The sequence below is a fragment of the Salvelinus alpinus genome, chromosome 17 (genome assembly GCF_045679555.1).
Source record: "Salvelinus alpinus chromosome 17, SLU_Salpinus.1, whole genome shotgun sequence".
Taxonomy (NCBI): domain Eukaryota; kingdom Metazoa; phylum Chordata; class Actinopteri; order Salmoniformes; family Salmonidae; genus Salvelinus; species Salvelinus alpinus.
The window spans coordinates 9783463-9800478 of NC_092102.1; the positions used below are offsets into that span (position 1 = coordinate 9783463).

General features: G+C 39.8%; 3 protein-coding genes across 3 annotated transcripts; all 3 read right to left on the reverse strand.

The window, feature by feature from the left end:
• Positions 1–6436: 6436 nt before the first annotated feature.
• Positions 6437–8007, reverse strand: LOC139542098 (natriuretic peptides A-like). Its single transcript, XM_071347131.1, has 2 exons — positions 7785–8007; positions 6437–7383 (listed from the first exon to the last, which is right to left on the reverse strand). The coding sequence occupies exons 1-2, from the start codon at positions 7908–7910 to the stop codon at positions 7057–7059; spliced, it is 453 nt and encodes a 150-aa protein (XP_071203232.1). The 5' UTR covers positions 7911–8007; the 3' UTR covers positions 6437–7056.
• A 3373-nt stretch (positions 8008–11380) lies between these two features.
• Positions 11381–12436, reverse strand: LOC139542099 (brain natriuretic peptide-like). The gene is made up of 3 exons (XM_071347132.1): positions 12206–12436; positions 11765–12059; positions 11381–11581 (listed from the first exon to the last, which is right to left on the reverse strand). Exons 1-3 carry the CDS (start codon positions 12323–12325, stop codon positions 11565–11567), a joined length of 432 nt encoding a protein of 143 aa, XP_071203233.1. The 5' UTR covers positions 12326–12436; the 3' UTR covers positions 11381–11564.
• A 1645-nt stretch (positions 12437–14081) lies between these two features.
• Positions 14082–15970, reverse strand: LOC139542100 (ventricular natriuretic peptide-like). Its single transcript, XM_071347133.1, has 3 exons — positions 15625–15970; positions 15087–15396; positions 14082–14525 (listed from the first exon to the last, which is right to left on the reverse strand). Exons 1-3 carry the CDS (start codon positions 15871–15873, stop codon positions 14497–14499), a joined length of 588 nt encoding a protein of 195 aa, XP_071203234.1. The 5' UTR covers positions 15874–15970; the 3' UTR covers positions 14082–14496.
• Positions 15971–17016: the final 1046 nt, after the last annotated feature.

Below are 17016 nucleotides of genomic sequence, written 5' to 3' on the forward strand. Positions count from 1 at the left end.
TATTTTTGTCTTCCTGTACCGAAGTGGCTGTTATACAGATTTTTACTATTTCCTGGTGTTGTCTCATATTGTAGCCACCTCAGTGCTTTCTCGAACGATCATTGTAGGCTATAGGGCAGGGATACTCAACTAGATTCAGCCGCGAGACCTTTTTGTCTTGAGAAGATGGTCAACATAATGCGAGCATCTGGCCTCCCTTGAAAAAAAAGGTATAAAACATTTGCCATTCAGTGTTGAGCTCAACTGTGTATGGTCCTGGCGCACCAAAAAAGTGTCAAGGGAAGCCAGCTTGGATTTTGGCGTCACTCCTATCAAATCCCAATGAGAGCATACGTCATTGACAGAAAAACTTGAATTGTTGCATCTTGTTGTGTTGTTGTCCTCCAGTGGCTAGCTAGCTAGCAAAAATTGTCCCTTTCATAAATTAGCCATGAATGGAGATAGGGGTTTTACTTAATTCTCCATACTGGCCAATGATTATAACAGCGATTCTGACCCAACCATTAATACAAACATTGTTGTGATGCAAAAATTCTAGCTAAATGCTTGGCGCATAGAATTAAAAAAGGTATTGTCAGATATTATCCATCCTAATCAGACTTTTTTTTTTTACATGGACGATACATTGGATAATATAAGACAAGTACTGGAAACAATAGAATACTATGAAATATCGGGGGAAACCAGGCCTGGTTTTCATAGCTGATTTTGAAAAGGCTTATGATCAAGTACGACTGGAGTTTATATATAAATGCTTAGAATATTTCAATTTTGGGGAATCTCTTATAAAATGGGTTAAAGTTATGTATAGTACCCCTAGGTGTAAAATAGTAAATAATGGCTACATCTCAGAAAATGTTAAACTGTCATGAGGAGTAAAACAAGGTTATCCACTATCGGCATATCTATTTATTATTGCCATCGAAATGTTAGCTGTTAAAATTAGATCCAACAATAATATTAAGGGATTAGAAATCTGTGGCTTAAAAACAAAGGTGTCATTGTACACTAATGATTCATGTTTTATTTTAAAACCACAATTAGAATCCCTCCACACCCTCATAGAGGATCTAGATACTTTTGCTAACCTCTCTGGATTAAAACCAAATTATGATAAGTGTACTATATTACGTATTGGATCACTAAAAAATGAAACTTACATTACCGTGTAGTTTACCAATAAAATAGTCTGACGGAGATGTGGACATACTCGGTATACATATCCCAAAAAAAAGAAATGATCTCACTCTAATACATTTTAATAGAAAGTTAGCAAAAATAGATAAGATCTTGCTACCATGGAAAGGAAAATACCTATTTGTGGAAAAACACCCTGATTAACTATTTGCTTATGGTTTTACCTACACCTAGTGACCTGCTTTTTAAATTATATGAACAAAAAATATTACATTTTATTTGGAATGGCAAGCCAGACAAAATTAAAAGGGCCTATGTATATACCGAATATGAATTCGGAGGGCAGAAATGATTAAATATTAAAGCATTAGACCTCTCACTAAAGGCATCAGTCATACAAAAGTTATACTTAAATCCAAAATGGTTCTCTAGTAAATTAGTAAGAATGTCTCATCCTATGTTCAAGAATGGCCTTTTTCCCTTTATTCAGATTACAACTGCTCACTTTTGGTTATTTGAAAATGAAATAATTTCCAAAATATCATTATTTTTTAAACAAGCCTTAGAAAGTTGGTTGCAATTTCAGTTGAATCACCTGAAAAGACAGAACAAATAATACAACAAATATTGTGGTTAAACTCAAATATACTAATTGATTTTAAAAAAATGTATGTTTCGATAACATTTTATTAAAATATATACTTTTTGTAAATTATATCATAAATAGGACTGGTGGAGTTATGTCACACATGCAGCTAACACAGACATATGGAAATGTATGCTCTACCCAAAATTACAACCAAGTAATTGCAGCATTACCACAAAAATGCAAGAGGCAAGTGGAAGGGGGTTTGCGGGGAATAATAAAGGTATATATAAAAATAAAAAAAGTGGATGTATGTAAACTCAGCAAAAAAAGAAATGTCCTCTCACTGTCAACTGCGTTTATTTTCAGCAAACTTAACATGTGTAAATATTTGCATGAACATAAGATTCAACAACTGAGACATAAACTGAACAAGTTCCACAGACATGTGATGAACAGAACTGGATTAATGTGTCCCTGAACAAAGGGGGGGGGTCAAAATCAAAAATAACAGTCAGTATCTGGTGTGGCCAGCAGCTGCATTAAGTACTGCAGTGCATCTCCTCCTCATGGACTGCACCAGATTTGCCAGTTCTTGCTGTGAGATGTTACCCCACTCTTCCACCAAGGTACCTGCAAGTTTCCGGACATTTCTGGGGGGAATGGCCCTAGCCCTCACCCTCCGATCCAACAGGTCCCAGATGTGCTCAATGGGATTGAGATCCGGGCTCTTCGCTCGCCATGGCAGAACACTGACATTCATGTCTTGTAGGAAATTACGCACAGAACGAGCAGTATGGCTGGTGGCATTGTCATGCTGGAGGGTCATGTCAGGATGAGCCTGCAGGAAGGGTAACACGAGGGAGGAGGATGTCTTCCCTGTAACGCAGTATTGACAAGCAGAGTCCGATGATGATGTGACACACCACCCCAGACCATGAAGGACCCTCCACCTCCAAATAGATCCCGCTCCAGAGTACAGGCTTCGGTGGAACGCTCATTCCTTCGACGATAAATGCAAATCCGACCATCACCCCTAGTGAGACAAAACTGCGACTCGTCAGTGAAGAGCACTTTTTGCCAGTCCTGTCTGGTCCAGCGACGGTGGGTTTGTGCCCATAGGCGACGTTGTTGCCGGTGATGTCTGGTGAGGACTTGCCTTACAACAGGCCTACAAACCCTCAGTCCAGCCTCTCAGCCTATTGCAGACAGTCTGAGCACTGATGGAGGGATTGTGCGTTCCTGGTGTAACTCGGGCAGTTGTTGTTGCCATCCTGTACCTGTCCCGCAGGTGTGATGTTCGGATGTACCAACCCTGTGCAGATGTTGTTACACGTGGTCTGCCACTGCGAGGATGTACAGCTGTCCGTCCTGTCTCCCTGTATAGCGCTGTCTTAGGCGTCTCACAGTACGGACATTGCAATTTATTGCCCTGGCCACATCTGCAGTCCCCATGCCTCCTTGCAGCATGCCTAAGGCACATTCACACAGATGAGCAGGGACCCTGGGCATCTTTCTTTTGGTGTTTTTCAGAGTCAGTAGAAAGGCCTCTTTAGTGTCCTAAGTTTTCATAACTGTGACCTTAATTGCCTACCGTCTGTAAGCTGTTAAGTGTCTTAACGACCGTTCCACAGGTGCATGTTCATTAATTGTTTATGGTTCATTTAACAAGCATGGGAAACAGTGTTTAAACCCTTTACAATGAAGATCTGTGAAGTTATTTGGATTTTTATGAATTATCTTTGAAAGACAGGGTCCTGAAAAAGGGATGTTTCTTTTTTTGCTGAATTTATGTATGTATGTATGTATGAATGTTTATGGGCATGTGTATGTATATATGTATGTAGATATTAGAGGTCGACCGATTTAATTAGGGCCGATTTCAAGTTTCCACAACAATCGGTAATTGGCCTTTTTGGATGCCGATTATGGCCGATTACATTGCAATCCACGAGGAGAGTGCGGCATCAAAAGGACCTTGTGGCTGCAAGGAGCCACGGTAAGTTGCTTGCTAGCATTAAACTTATCTTATATAAAACAATCAATCTACACAATCACTAATTAACTACACATGGTTTATGATATTACTAGGTTAACTAGCTTGTCCTGCGTTTCATATAATCAAAGCAGTGCCTGTTAATTTATCATTGAATCACAGCCTACTTCGTCAAACGGGTGATGATTTAACAAAAGCACATTCGCGAAAAAAGCACAAATGTACCTAACCATAAACATCAATGCCTTCATTAAAATCAATACACAGAAGTATATATTTTTTTAAACCTGCATATTTAGTTAAAAGAAATGCATGTTAGCAGGCAATATTAACTAGGGAAATGGTGTCACTTCTCTTGCATTCAGTGCAAGCAGAGTCAGGGTATATGCAGCAGTTTGGGCCGCCTGGCTCGTTGCGAACTGTATGAAGACCATTTCTTCTTAACAAAGACCGTAATTCATTTGCCAGAATTTTACATAATTATGACATAACATTGAAGGTTGTGCAATGTAACAGCAATATTTAGACTTAGGGTTGCCACCCGTTCAATAAAATACGGAATGGTTCCATATTTCACTGAAAGAATAAACGTTTTGTTTTCGAAATGAGTTTCCAGAATTTACCATATTAATGACCAAAGGCTCGTATTTCTGTGTGTATATTATAATTAAGTCTATGATTTGATATTTGATAGAGCAGTCTGACTGAGCGGCGGTAGGCAGCAGCAGGCTTGTAAGCATTCATTCAAACAGCACTTTACTGTGTTTGCCACCATCTCTTAGCAATGCTTGAATTACAGCGCTGTTTATGACTTCAAGCCTATGAACTCCCGAGATTAGGCTGGCAATACTAAAGTGCCCATAAGAACATCCAATAATCAAAGGTATATGAAATACAAATGGTATAGAGAAATAGTCAACGCGTCATAATAACTACAACCTAAAACGTCTTAACTGGGAATATTGAAGACTCATGTTAAAAGGAACCACCTGCGTTCATATGTTCTCATGTTCTGAGCAAGGAACTTAAACATTAGCATTTTTTACATGGCACATATTGCTCTTTTACTTCTCCAACATTGTGTTTGCATTATTTAAACCAAATTGAACATGTTTCATTATATATTTGAGACTAAATAGATTTTATTTATGTATTTATAATGAAACCGCAGGGAGCAGGTCTCGACCTTCTAGCCCGAAGTCCAGCGTTTATAAACCCACGGTCGTTACAGTTTTATATTAAGTTAAAATAAAAGTGTTCATTGTTCATTCAATTATGTTGTAATTGTCATTATTACAAATATATATATAAATATATATATATATAAATTGGCCGATTAATCGGTATCAGCTTTTTTTGGTCCTCCAATAATCTGTATCGGAGTTGAAAAAATCATAATCGGTCGACCTCTAGTCGATATATATATTTACCCAAAATATATGGGGGATTGGAAATGATGCAGACAATTACATTGATGGAAGCAACAATCTTTCCGCAATATTAAAGCTGATCCAACCCCTAAAATAATAATTCATACATTGTTGTGCCCCTGGCCTGAGAGGATGGAAGTTCAATATGCAACTAGCTAACGTTGCCCGTGAATGGAAGTTAGGCTAGCGAGCAAGCATTTTAGCCAGGTAGCCTAGTACAACAAACAATTAAAGCGTGTACTGTATGACAGAGTGATAGACCGTTTCGTCAACATGAAAGAGAGGAGGATGGCATTTGCGTTTCTCTACAAGTAAGGTGTGTCAACATGTTTCTACTTACACGAACGTACACACACACACAGGTCATTTCTTCCAGTGATTTTACCCAAGCACCGCTACTGCACCGCACCTAAAAAGCCCATATGCCACTGGTTGAGAAAAATTGTCATAATTATGAGGTTGTTGGAGGTGCGTCTTGGTCAGTTCAGCTCAGAAAATGCTGTCCTTGTAAATCCTGCCTAATGGGGTGCTGGCGTCTTGTCTTGGGCAGAAATTCTGCTAACGTTACTTCGTACCACAATGCTGCTCGCGACAAACTGAGCATTCATCTTCCAGAATCAATGTTCATTGATACTCTTGTTTTAGTAGCGTCTGCACTGCGCGCAATTTGAGTAGTTGATACATAAAAATGGTATTGTGAGAGGTTAACTTACCTTCTATTATTCTTCTGTTTTCTTGCGTACAGACAATTGGAATATCTCTCAAAACCATAACTTCAAATGAATTCGATATATCGGCTAGCCATAATTTAGGGAGTTGTTCCAGAGGGGGCCCTCCTTAAATCGGAGAATTTAGTATGTTTGAAACACCTGAAATGGCTTTTTCCTGCAATCTAGAGCTATAATCATTATGCCTAATTCTATGTAAAAAAAAAAAAATCTGCATAAGGTTATCTATTAAGCATATCTCATTACCTGTTCAATTTATTTGAATTAATAATGATGGGCATTTATTCTTTAGAACTTTTATGCCTTAGGAGTTTAGTACAACATCCACACTGGTATATAGTATCATATCCTAATAATTAAAGCAACTTTTGTATTTTCTAAAGTCTAGGAACTTTAGCAGGCATGCCAGCTAAGATAGTTAGACAAGCTAAACTAACTTGATTGATAGCTTGAAATGGCTTGGTAGCTAGTTATGAGAATGGGAACGTATCTAGCTGGCAAGCTAAAGCCAACGTCATAACATTGACAGGTAGCTAGTATTATAGAGAAACAACAAGAATTATTATTGTGTTTTTATTCGTCAAGAAAGAATCAATTGGCTACATACATAGCTTGATCAAATTAATTTACAAAACATACCTCCGGCTAGTCTTGCACATCACCAACGCTGTGTGTCACTACACACACTCTCCTCCACTGACAATACTGTCTGCATGCATTAGAGGGGTGGGTACTCTGCCTGGTCCAGTCAACGTGCCTCTATGATTTCAATTGTTAAAGGTCAAATCATTTCTGGGTACCAATTAAGTACCTTACAGTAATTGTTTTAAATTAAGATGGTAGAAAAGAAACAAAAATAGCTTCTTAGCAAAGATACATTTCTCAAGCAAGAATTTTGTTGGGACTGTCTGTGAGTGGTCTGAGTGAGGAGGGGAAATCTGAAAATGTGCTGTTTCAGGCAGTCTTTTCAAACAGCTCTTACACTAAAGGGGCAGAGTATTATTCCAACCTCAGTGTGAAAATATATATATATAAAGCCCTGGAAAATAAAATGTTTGACTGCACTGGGTCTGTAAGTTGTTTTAGTTGATTATAAGTTGACAACTTAAGGGGGATCTCATCTTTTCAAGTTAAAACACCTACATGTGTTTTTCTGTGTACTGTATATACATCAACTGACTAGCTACGTCTTTTAGGACTGCAGCCTAAACCGCTCGAGGTCCCGATGCGGTCCATCCTGGCTCCGAAGCACCCGGACACAGCTTTACTCCTGGTGGCCATGAGCAGGTCCTGCAGCCGGCTCCTTTGACTCTGGGCTCTGCTGTAGCTCTCGTCTGCAGCTAGCTCCCGGACGTCTGAGAGCCTCTGTGGGGCCTCTGGGGCCCTGTCCCACTCTGGGCTAGCCTTACTGTGTTCAAGCTCTGGGTTGGGGCCCTCGTAGTCCACTGCAGGGTCATCTGCTGTGGCCACTGCAGCCAAGGTCTCCTCGAATCGCTCCAGTAGATTCTGTTGAACAGGGAATTTATGTGGACATGTCATGATGTTTCATTACTTGATTTAGTTACAGTATCCTGGGCACTGTTAGAGCCATCTATCACAGTCAAACAAGTTCCTTAATCCATTGACATAAAGCCTGTAAAAAGAAAAACTATATTATTTAACTTCAAATACAAAAAAACATTCCAATATAACTCTAGATATTGTACACAAAAGACAGTTTTGAAAAGCGCATATTAGGTCAGACATTTTCTTTCTGACTAGCTGTTATTATATCACAAAAGTTGCCAAACACCTCGGGGGCCACCATCCAACAACTGAATCCAACACAACTTTATTATAAATTCTCCCAGGGACAATAAATCAGTGTACCCTACCTACATCAACTGAGAGGACTAGTAACTACCTACCTTCAATTGGGCCAAGTCGCTATCAGGGTATGGTCTGCCCAACACATGGGCCGCTACCAGCGTCTGTTGACAAAGCAGGAGCAGAAGTCCCCATGAGACGGCAGTCCTCACCATGCTTGATTCCATTTAGGCTGTGGTTTGTTAGCGCTAAGGCAAGTTGTTAGCCAGGCATTCTCTTAAATAGACACAACACACACGCACACACACACACACACATACAGAGGAGACGGTCTGGTGTCAGTGGCTCATCATTTTGTGGATTGTCTGAAGTGCATTCCGACACCTCTGTCTGATAAGGCTGCTAGTAAAATGTAATTTTAAGTGGCGGCTGGGTGATGGCTGATATGTGTGTGTGTGTGTGTGTGGATACTCATGGTAGGTCTTTGGGGCCTGAGCTCAGACATGGCGTGCTTTGCCGGGAATGCATCCGCTACACAAATACTTGGAGTTGCTCTCTCTCCAAACTCTGACTATACCACAGTGGGTTAAAAGCATTTTCTGCTGCTCTATATATAGTAGGCAAAAAACGGTTTATGAATGGAACCTCTTTCCAGGTTAGAATAGTATACTGTTTTAGGCTTTAGTACATTTGTATTGCATCATACTGGCCGACTTGTCAAAAATAATGTACATAGAGACATAAGACATAATGACAATGCGAACATGCACTATAAATAGGTACATGTTAGGTATAGTCTTAGAACTCCTGTAAGTACCATCTCATTGAGCGTTCAATAACCTTTAGCTATATGGTGTACAATCCACAACTTCAAATTGAACTGAGGAAACACTGACGATGGCTTAGTTTAGAATGGTTCAAGCATCCTTAAAAAAATGTACATCTCTTCATTTGAGTGTGTGGACCCCCTTCATGGAGTTTTCCAATCATCTTGCATGGTCCAAAAGAGAGAGGCCATAATGACTTGATTCACCTTGAGTGGTGGCATTTGAGTCACTCATCAATACGCTACCTGTGAATAAGTCATGTTATGACAACGGTTTCCATTCCCTCCTATCAGTATTAACGTAAAGCATGTGAATTATCTGTTAAGGTGGCTGTTGTTGGACATTGGCTGATATATGGATGACAATTTTGGGTGCTCCGTTTTAAAAATTTATTTAACCTTTAGGCAAGTCAGTCAAGAACAAATTCTTATTTACAATGACGGCCTAGGAACAGTGGGTTAACTGCCTTGTTCAGGGGCAGAACAACAGATTTTTATCTTGTCAGCTCAGGGTTTCGATCTAGCATCCTTTCGGTTACTGACCAAACACTCTAACCACTAGGCTGCCTGCCGCCCCATATAAGACTCCATATAAGAAGGCAAGACCTTATCTCATGTCCTATCCAAATCGATAACCCTCATGACTCATAAAGGGATTTGAATTTTTGGCATTACTGTGAAAATACGTCATTCGTTCCTAAAATGGAACGCTGCCTTATCACTGGGCAGCATACAGTAACTAAGCACGGGTCAGGTTATCAGTAATGATGACCCACACCACTTGGTACAATGTTGAGATGAAGTGTGCATTTCCGGAAGGTCTGAACTGGGCAGAGTCCAGGGATGGTCGACAGTGTGAATCATATAATAATTGAACCATATAAAACTATATGTCTAAAATCCACTATATATACAAAAGTACAGTACCAGTCAAAAGTTTGGACACCTACTCATTCAAGGTTTTTATTTTATTTTTCTAAAATACCCCATTGAACACCTTTGGGGTGGATTGGACATCAAAACTAACTCTGGGTCTTCCTTTCCTGTGGCGGCCCTCATGAGAGCCAATTTCATCATAGAGCTTGATGGTTTTTGCGACTGCAATTTTAAATGTTTTATTTTACCCTTATTTTACCAGGTAAGTTGACTGAGAAAACATTCTCATTTACAGCAACAACCTGGGGAATAGTTACAGGGGAGAGGAGGGGGGATGAATGAGCCATTTGGAAGAAACTTTCAAAGTTCTTGAAATTTTCTGCATTGACTGACCTTCAAGTCTTAAAGTAATGATGGACTGTCATTTTTGAAAAAAAGACTTGGTCTTTTACCAAATAGGGCTATCTTCTGTATACCACCCCTACCTTGTCCACAACTCAACTGATTGGCTTAAATGCAGTAAGAAGGAAAGAAATTCCACAAATTAACTTTTAGCAAGGCACACCTGTTAATTGAAATGCATTCCATTCCACCTCATGAAGCTGGTTGAGAGAATGCCAAGAATGTGCAAAGCTGTCATCAAGGCAAAGGGTGGCTACTATTTTGATTTAACACATTTTTTTGGTTACTACGTGATTCTAAATGTGTTATTTCAAAGTTTTGATGTCTTCACTATTATTCTACAATGTAGAAAACAGTAAAAATAAAGAATCTTTGAATGGGCAGGTGTCCAATTTTTTGACTGCTACTGTATGTGGACACCCCTTCAAATTAGTGGAGTTGGCTATTTCAGCCACACCCGTTGCTGACAGGTGTATAAAATTGAGCACACAGCCATGCAATCTCCATAGACAAACATTGGTGTAACAGTATAACTTCACGTCGTCCCCTCGCCCCGACACGGGCGCGAACCAGGGACCCTCTGCATACATCAACAACTGACACCCACGAAGCGTCGTTACCCATCGCTCCACAAAAGCCGCGGCCCTTGCAGAGCAAGGTGCAACACTATTTCTAGGTTTCAGAGCAAGTGACGTAACTGATTGAAACGCTACTAGCGCGTACCCGCTAACTAGCTAGCCATTTCACATCCGTTACATTGGCAGTAGAATGGCATTACTGAAGAGCTCAGTGACTTTCAACGTGGCACCGTCATAGGATTCAACCTTTCCAACAAGTCAGTTCGTAACATTTCTGCCCTACCAGAGCTGCCCTGGTCAACTGTAAGTGCTGTTATTGTGAAGTGGAAACGTCTAGGAGAAACAACGGCTCAGCCACGAAGTGGTAGGCTCCACAAGCTTACAGAATGGGACTGCTGAGTGCTGAAGCACGTATCGTTTAAAAATGGTCTGTCCTCGTTAGCATCACTCAATACCGAGTTCCAAACTGCCTCTGGAAGCAACGTCAGCACATGATTTTGGAATAAGATGTTCAATGAGCAGGTGTCCACAATCTTTTAGTCATGTAGTGTACGTCTGGACTGTTTCGCAGAATGGTAGCCTACTCTGAACATTCTCTCTCCGTAGTGCTGAAATAACAGTAGTCTGCTCTGTGCCGAAGACGGCCTTGAAGCAAACCTTTAGCTTTGAGGTTTATTCCTTGTGATTTTACTTTGCGCCAAGTAGTTTTTCTTTGCTTCTCTTGTAATTAATTGTTCTGTGAGGGTTTGTTGTTTTGTGAGGGTCACTCTGTAGACTAAGGGTCTGTTGTGAGTTAGTATGCTATGGTTATGTCATCCCAATTGATACATGCACCTGACTCAATTTGGCGTATGATAGATCTATGAACGCGACCCCAAGCTTTAGGCAAATTTCACATCTCATTATTTTCCTCATTGAATATTCAGCCTGAGCTTATAATGACTAAGGCATTCTGTAATTTGCAATAATTTCTTTTTCTTAATGGATGGTATGAAAGTAACCAGTCAAAGCAGTGTTTTATGCGCAGTTGTAAACATTTATTGTACACCATGACACCATCTTACATAAGTTCAAATAAATATATTGGCAATAAACAAAGTTCAATAAATATAATAAAATAAATAGGTAGCCTATAGCCTATAAATAAGAATACCATTTGGTAAGTAATGACGTTGCTGCTCCAGGTTATGTGTAAGACTTCATCTTGTCTTTGCATCTGAAAATAGAGAAAACAAGATATTAACCAACATAAGTTTGTTTCTCAACATTAGAACTCTCACAATGGATGTCAGACAACTTATACGCACTGTTTTAGAGTGAACTACTTGGACACTATTTGGTTAAGAGAATGTATCTGATGCACAGTAGCCTATACCATCTCAACCTGAACTAAACTCACTGTATTTGCCAACCGTGGTGCATCCAAGGGAGCCCATTGAGCCGATTCGGTCCATCCTTTGCCCGAAGCAGCCCGAGTATCTCTTTGATCTAGAGTCGTTTCGGACAGTTTTCAGGTCCCGAGCTGACAGGAACTCTCTTATGGCGGCTTTGTCCAGTCTTGTTTGTGGTTGCTCTCTGTCATCCTCTGCAACCATTGCCATGTCTTCAGGAGTGACATCGTCCAACTTTTCTGTGGAGACTCGCTCCACCTCACTCCGCTCAGGAAAGGACTTTTGAAGTCGATGGAGAAGTACCTGCAATGTCAAAAACAAGTTTGAACAAACAGTTTTAACGATATCCTTGGGCTTCAACGTCTAGGGATTGTAAACTACTTCATATGTCTGGAACAAGACCTCCCTCAAAGGCAAATATGAGGCTGTATAGCCTAAAAGGGACTCACGTTTAAGACCTCCATGTCATCATTGGTCAGTAACCCGTTGTAGACAGGATACGTGCTGCTCAGCGGCAGATTTAAGAACAGGAGAACAAGGCCAAAAAGAGGACTGTTGGAGAGCTGCATTATTCTCTTTCTTCTTCAGCGAAGGTGAAGTGGTGTGTGAAGCTTATTTTCCTTTCAATTCAATTGTCGTTGTTTCTACACACCTACGCCAGGGTATTTTATATCTAGTCTGACACGCACAGTTATGCAAAGAATTGGTGTTGCATGCCGACACCTGATTGTGATGACATTAGCTGTCGGAAATGACTCCTTTTAAAGCATTGTCTTTCTAGATAATGGGGCATACCCATGACCTAGTGAGTTCAATCCTTTGTTTGGAAACATACGTTCATAAATTGGCTTGCATATTGTAAGAGATTTTTCACATTGAGTAGCCTACTGAAAGTCACAGGCTAAGCCTTGCCAACAGTGGGCCGCTGTCTAGCATTGAGGACAGACCTTGCGCCTTGTTTAATGTTAAGCTTCTAAAAGGGCCGATATATTAATTATCAAGTAATTATCAAGTTCTCACTAAACCACGTCCCACTGGGCACAAACTGGTTGAGTCAATTTAATTTGTCAATGTATCGTGACAATGTCAGATTTGAAACGTAATCCACTATTAGAAACAAAAACTATAGGCAGGGCAACACCTACTGGAGAATTGATCTATCTTCACCTACTCTTTGGTCTCCCATCTACGGTTTTAACCAAGCCCAGCCCGCTTAGCTAGGACATTTATCACTGACTACTACCAATGTGCTATCTTGAGAATGATTGTTGAGAGACATCCTCTTAAAATGAAATAGAGTCACTGTTGCTTTCAAAGTCATTCCAAAGGGTAGGCTTATTAACAGAGCAAATGAAACGTGTCCAAAATGTATCAATCATCACTGATACTATTTAGGCCTAATATAGCATTTGCAAAGTCATCAACATCAATTGTTTGAATTCAACACAGAATTAAACTAAAATAGACGGTACAATAGGCATAGGATTTCAAGCTCTGGTTGATTTAAAATGTAATGATGTTTAGTGATATTGAATTGTGTTTGGTTGTCAACTCAACCAAATATCAACATTTGAAGGAGATGTATCTTCTGTTTGGAAAGTTCCATCTGTGCCACGGACTTAGTCTGGCTTTAATTCCAGTTTGACCTACAAATTAATAAATGATATGATGGATTCACATCACCATCTCAACCTGTCTGTCTGTCTGTCTGTCTGTCTGTCTGTCTGTCTGTCTGTCTGTCTGTCTGTCTGTCTGTCTGTCTGTCTGTGTGTGTGTGTGTGTCTCTAAGGTGGGGTGTGTGCTGGGCCCTGGGGTAATGCTCTCTCTACAGACCTGCCATATAGATTTTAATGTTGCCAGTTTTATTTATTTTTAATTGTGCTATATCGATGTGGAATATAGGCTACTGCATCTGCCACATTGTTGTTCCTGAACTTACATTGACTTTTGTAGAGTGTCAATAACTTTCTTTTTTACAATAAACAATGGGAGTCTTTCCAATGTTCTGGTCCAATGACAATAGTTGAGCTTATGATGGGAACAAATTCGTTAACTGTGTCATACTACTTGTCTACAAGAATGCTAAATATTGTTGATAATTCGTTTTCTTATAATAATCCTCAGATTATTAGGACCTAATGTGCTGGCATTGCGGAGCTGGTTAACTCCATAAACTATTTGAATTGCAGTAGTTCATTGTCACTATGACTTGAATTTCTCTCATTGTCTTTCTCTCTGTGCAACAACTAGCCTAATGTGACAACTGGTAGGCTATAATGTCCTGAATTCATAATAAATATATGTTGATGACAAGAAAACAAAGTGTTCTATTCTTATAGTTTATTATAAATAATACCGTCTCCCAACATCATCAAACATATACATTGATTTTATACACACAAGTGAACAAAACTGTACAGGCGTCCAACATAACAAATGCGTTATATCGGCTATTTCTGGAGTGCAATTAGCAATCATATATTCCTTTTTCGTAGTAGAAATCAAATATGCATATGTCTAATTCTCACTGACCAAGTCTAGAAACAAGCCAACACTGAAATTAAGAGATTTCATTTTGTATGTTTTAATATCAAAATGATTTAATATATGTTAGTTTATCAAATAAATATATTATTTGACAGGAAAAAAATGAATTCTCCATAATGGAAAGGAGATTTCCACAGAGGTCAGACATGACGCAGTTTCGTGATGTCCATGAATGGGTAGCCTACATTGTTCTTCAGTTCCCAAATATTCTCTTCTTGTTACCTGCAAATACAAATGAAAAGAATATAATGATCACTGCTTAATTCATTTTTAGTGGTTATATCATTAGCCAAACATCACCAAGCATACGTTCAAGTCATATAGCCTTAAATTGGATCAATCAATAATGAATACAGCCCTTTCTTGAGTACAATAATATAAAGGACTTAATATTGATGCGTGTGTGATCTTGTAACAACGTTTATATTCTATATTACAATAGGCAGAGCTATGCGTAAAATCTATTCTGCGTGCGTAAAACCAATACATTTTATGCATACATTTTAGCAGCAAATTAGGCCCTATGTACTTTTTCCACACAAAGGCTGTGTTTAGACAGGCAGCCCAATTCTGATCTTTTTTTAACTAATTGGCCTTTTGGGTTGAATCAGATGAGTGCTGAAAAAGATCTGATGTGAAAAGGTCTGATGTTATTGGTCAAAATACCAATTACTGGAAACAAGATTAGGGCTGACTGTCTAAATTGTAGCCTACTACATTCTTGAGCAGATTCGTATTTTTTTTTAAGGCATTCCACTCAAGTTATTGCCGTAAAAGATGTACCAGTCTTGACGTTATTGCACCCCAGTCCGCTCCACGAGCCGATTCTCTCAATCCGATTACCGAAACAGCTGTTGAACGATTTGGCCGTTTTTGTCAAACCGATGAGATCTTTCAGGCGTGACACCACAGGGCTTTCAGGGGCAATTCTGTTGGGTGCGTTCATGATCATTCTCTCTTCCTGCCCCCGGATCGCCGCGGGCGAGTTCTCAATGTCCTCCATCTCAGCTGTGTCCACATCCTCAGACTCAGATGGATAAGCGTAATTTTCCTCGTTAACGGTGAACTTGTCCTCGAGCCGCTGGATCAGGTCCTATAAGTGAACAAATGGCATGTATTAATGTCACACGGTCATAACACATTACTTTGAAAGGTGATTTTAATAGAATGTATAGATGCTATAGAATATATGCGCTAGGTCACCTAGTTAACAGTTGTTATAAGTCTACAGAAATTAAACAATTCTAAGAACTCAAATGTACTTGATTTTCTATTTTATGTTTCTGAGCTGGTTCTTACTGTATGTAGTAGGGTGTCTTACCTTCAGATTTTCCAACTCTTGAACATTCCGACTGGCATATGGAGTCCCACAGCTCACACTGAGTGTCGTTATTAATACGATATATCCAAGGAAAATATGCAATTTCGCCATTCCAATAACGATCCCCCCGCTGTCTTTTTGAGGTGTCTCAGATGTCCCCTTCAGTGTTTTAATGACGGGATGACCAGGTCGCCTTTTTATATAGAGCACCGTGCTTTGGACAGTAGGCCTACTTATGAAGGACTGCATGTTATGACAGAATTCAGCTTGACATTCCGTTGCCTTGACAGTAAGTGATAAGGGAGCCTGGTTGTGTGCGGCGCCCGGACCGACTTCCTTTTAAGATAAGATTTAGTTTGGACCATTATTTGGACTGGAGATGCTTATGCGCTCTAGAATCAATCGTAGCCTAAGTATTCGGTGTTGTGTTTTTGGGGGTGAGAGGAGGAAGAAGATGAGGGACGATGAAGAAGAGTAGGTGGAGGATGGTGAGAAGGAGGTTGCAATAGGCTTCTCATCGCTATATGGTATCGCTTGTTGAGTTTACAGCTCTGATCGAGGAAATGTTGTTGACCATTGTGATTGTTTTCTATGTATTGTGCTCTTTGTATGTACACAAAGTACACAATGAGCCTTGAGACAATTGAGACATGGATTGTGTATGTGTGCCATTCAGAGGGTGAATGGGCAATACAAAAGATTGAAGTGTCTTTGAACGGGGTATGTGGTAGTAGGTACCAGGCGTACTTGTTTGTTTCAAGAACTGCAACGCTACTGAGTTTTTAATTCTCAGCAGTTTTCTGTGTGTATCAAGAATGGTAAACCACCCAAAGGACATCCAGCCAACTTGACACAACAGTGGGAAGCATTGGAGTCAACATTGGCCAGCATCCCTCTGGAACGCTTTCGACACCTTGTAGAGTCCATGCCTCTACGAATTGAGGCTGTTCTGAAGGCAAAAGGACAGGTGCAACTCAATATTAGGAAGGTATTCTTAATGTTTTGTAATGTACACTGTGTGTATATCTGGCACCAATAGTGGAATGATAGTGTTTTACAGTATTACTTACCTGACAGTGTTGTGATTGGCGGCATCTGTTGTCAAACTAGGAAAGCGGTTCTGACTTTGTGGCTGTGTTATCTAGTGGAAATCGTTCTGTCATTTCCTGATTTCAAAAATTCTACACTGTTCAATTTAAGTTTATGTGAGATTACAAGCACTGAATAATCTAGGGCAGGTATTCCCAAACTGGGGTACACGTACCCCCAGGGGTACGTGGAAGGTATTCTTATGTATAAATGTATAAATGGTTAAAAAAGTAAGGCCCACGTCCATAGAGAAACATACCAGCTCTACTGGTAGTACTGCTACTACCAGCCCTACTGGTAGTA

Bases quoted from the DNA above. Each gene is read 5' to 3' on its own strand.
- LOC139542099 (XM_071347132.1), bottom strand. From the start codon at position 12,325: ATGCAGCTCTCCAACAGTCCTCTTTTTGGCCTTGTTCTCCTGTTCTTA. The intron at 12,060-12,205 runs GTGAGTCCCTTT...TTGACATTGCAG, and splicing joins ATGACATGGAGGTCTTAAAC to GTACTTCTCCATCGACTTCA.
- LOC139542098 (XM_071347131.1), bottom strand. From the start codon at position 7,910: ATGGAATCAAGCATGGTGAGGACTGCCGTCTCATGGGGACTTCTGCTC. The intron at 7,384-7,784 runs GTAGGTAGTTAC...CCTGTTCAACAG, and splicing joins GCGACTTGGCCCAATTGAAG to AATCTACTGGAGCGATTCGA.
- LOC139542100 (XM_071347133.1), bottom strand. From the start codon at position 15,873: ATGCAGTCCTTCATAAGTAGGCCTACTGTCCAAAGCACGGTGCTCTAT. The intron at 15,397-15,624 runs GTAAGACACCCT...GTTCACTTATAG, and splicing joins AAGAGTTGGAAAATCTGAAG to GACCTGATCCAGCGGCTCGA. The intron at 14,526-15,086 runs GTACATCTTTTA...TTGTATTTGCAG, and splicing joins GTGCAATAACGTCAAGACTG to GTAACAAGAAGAGAATATTT.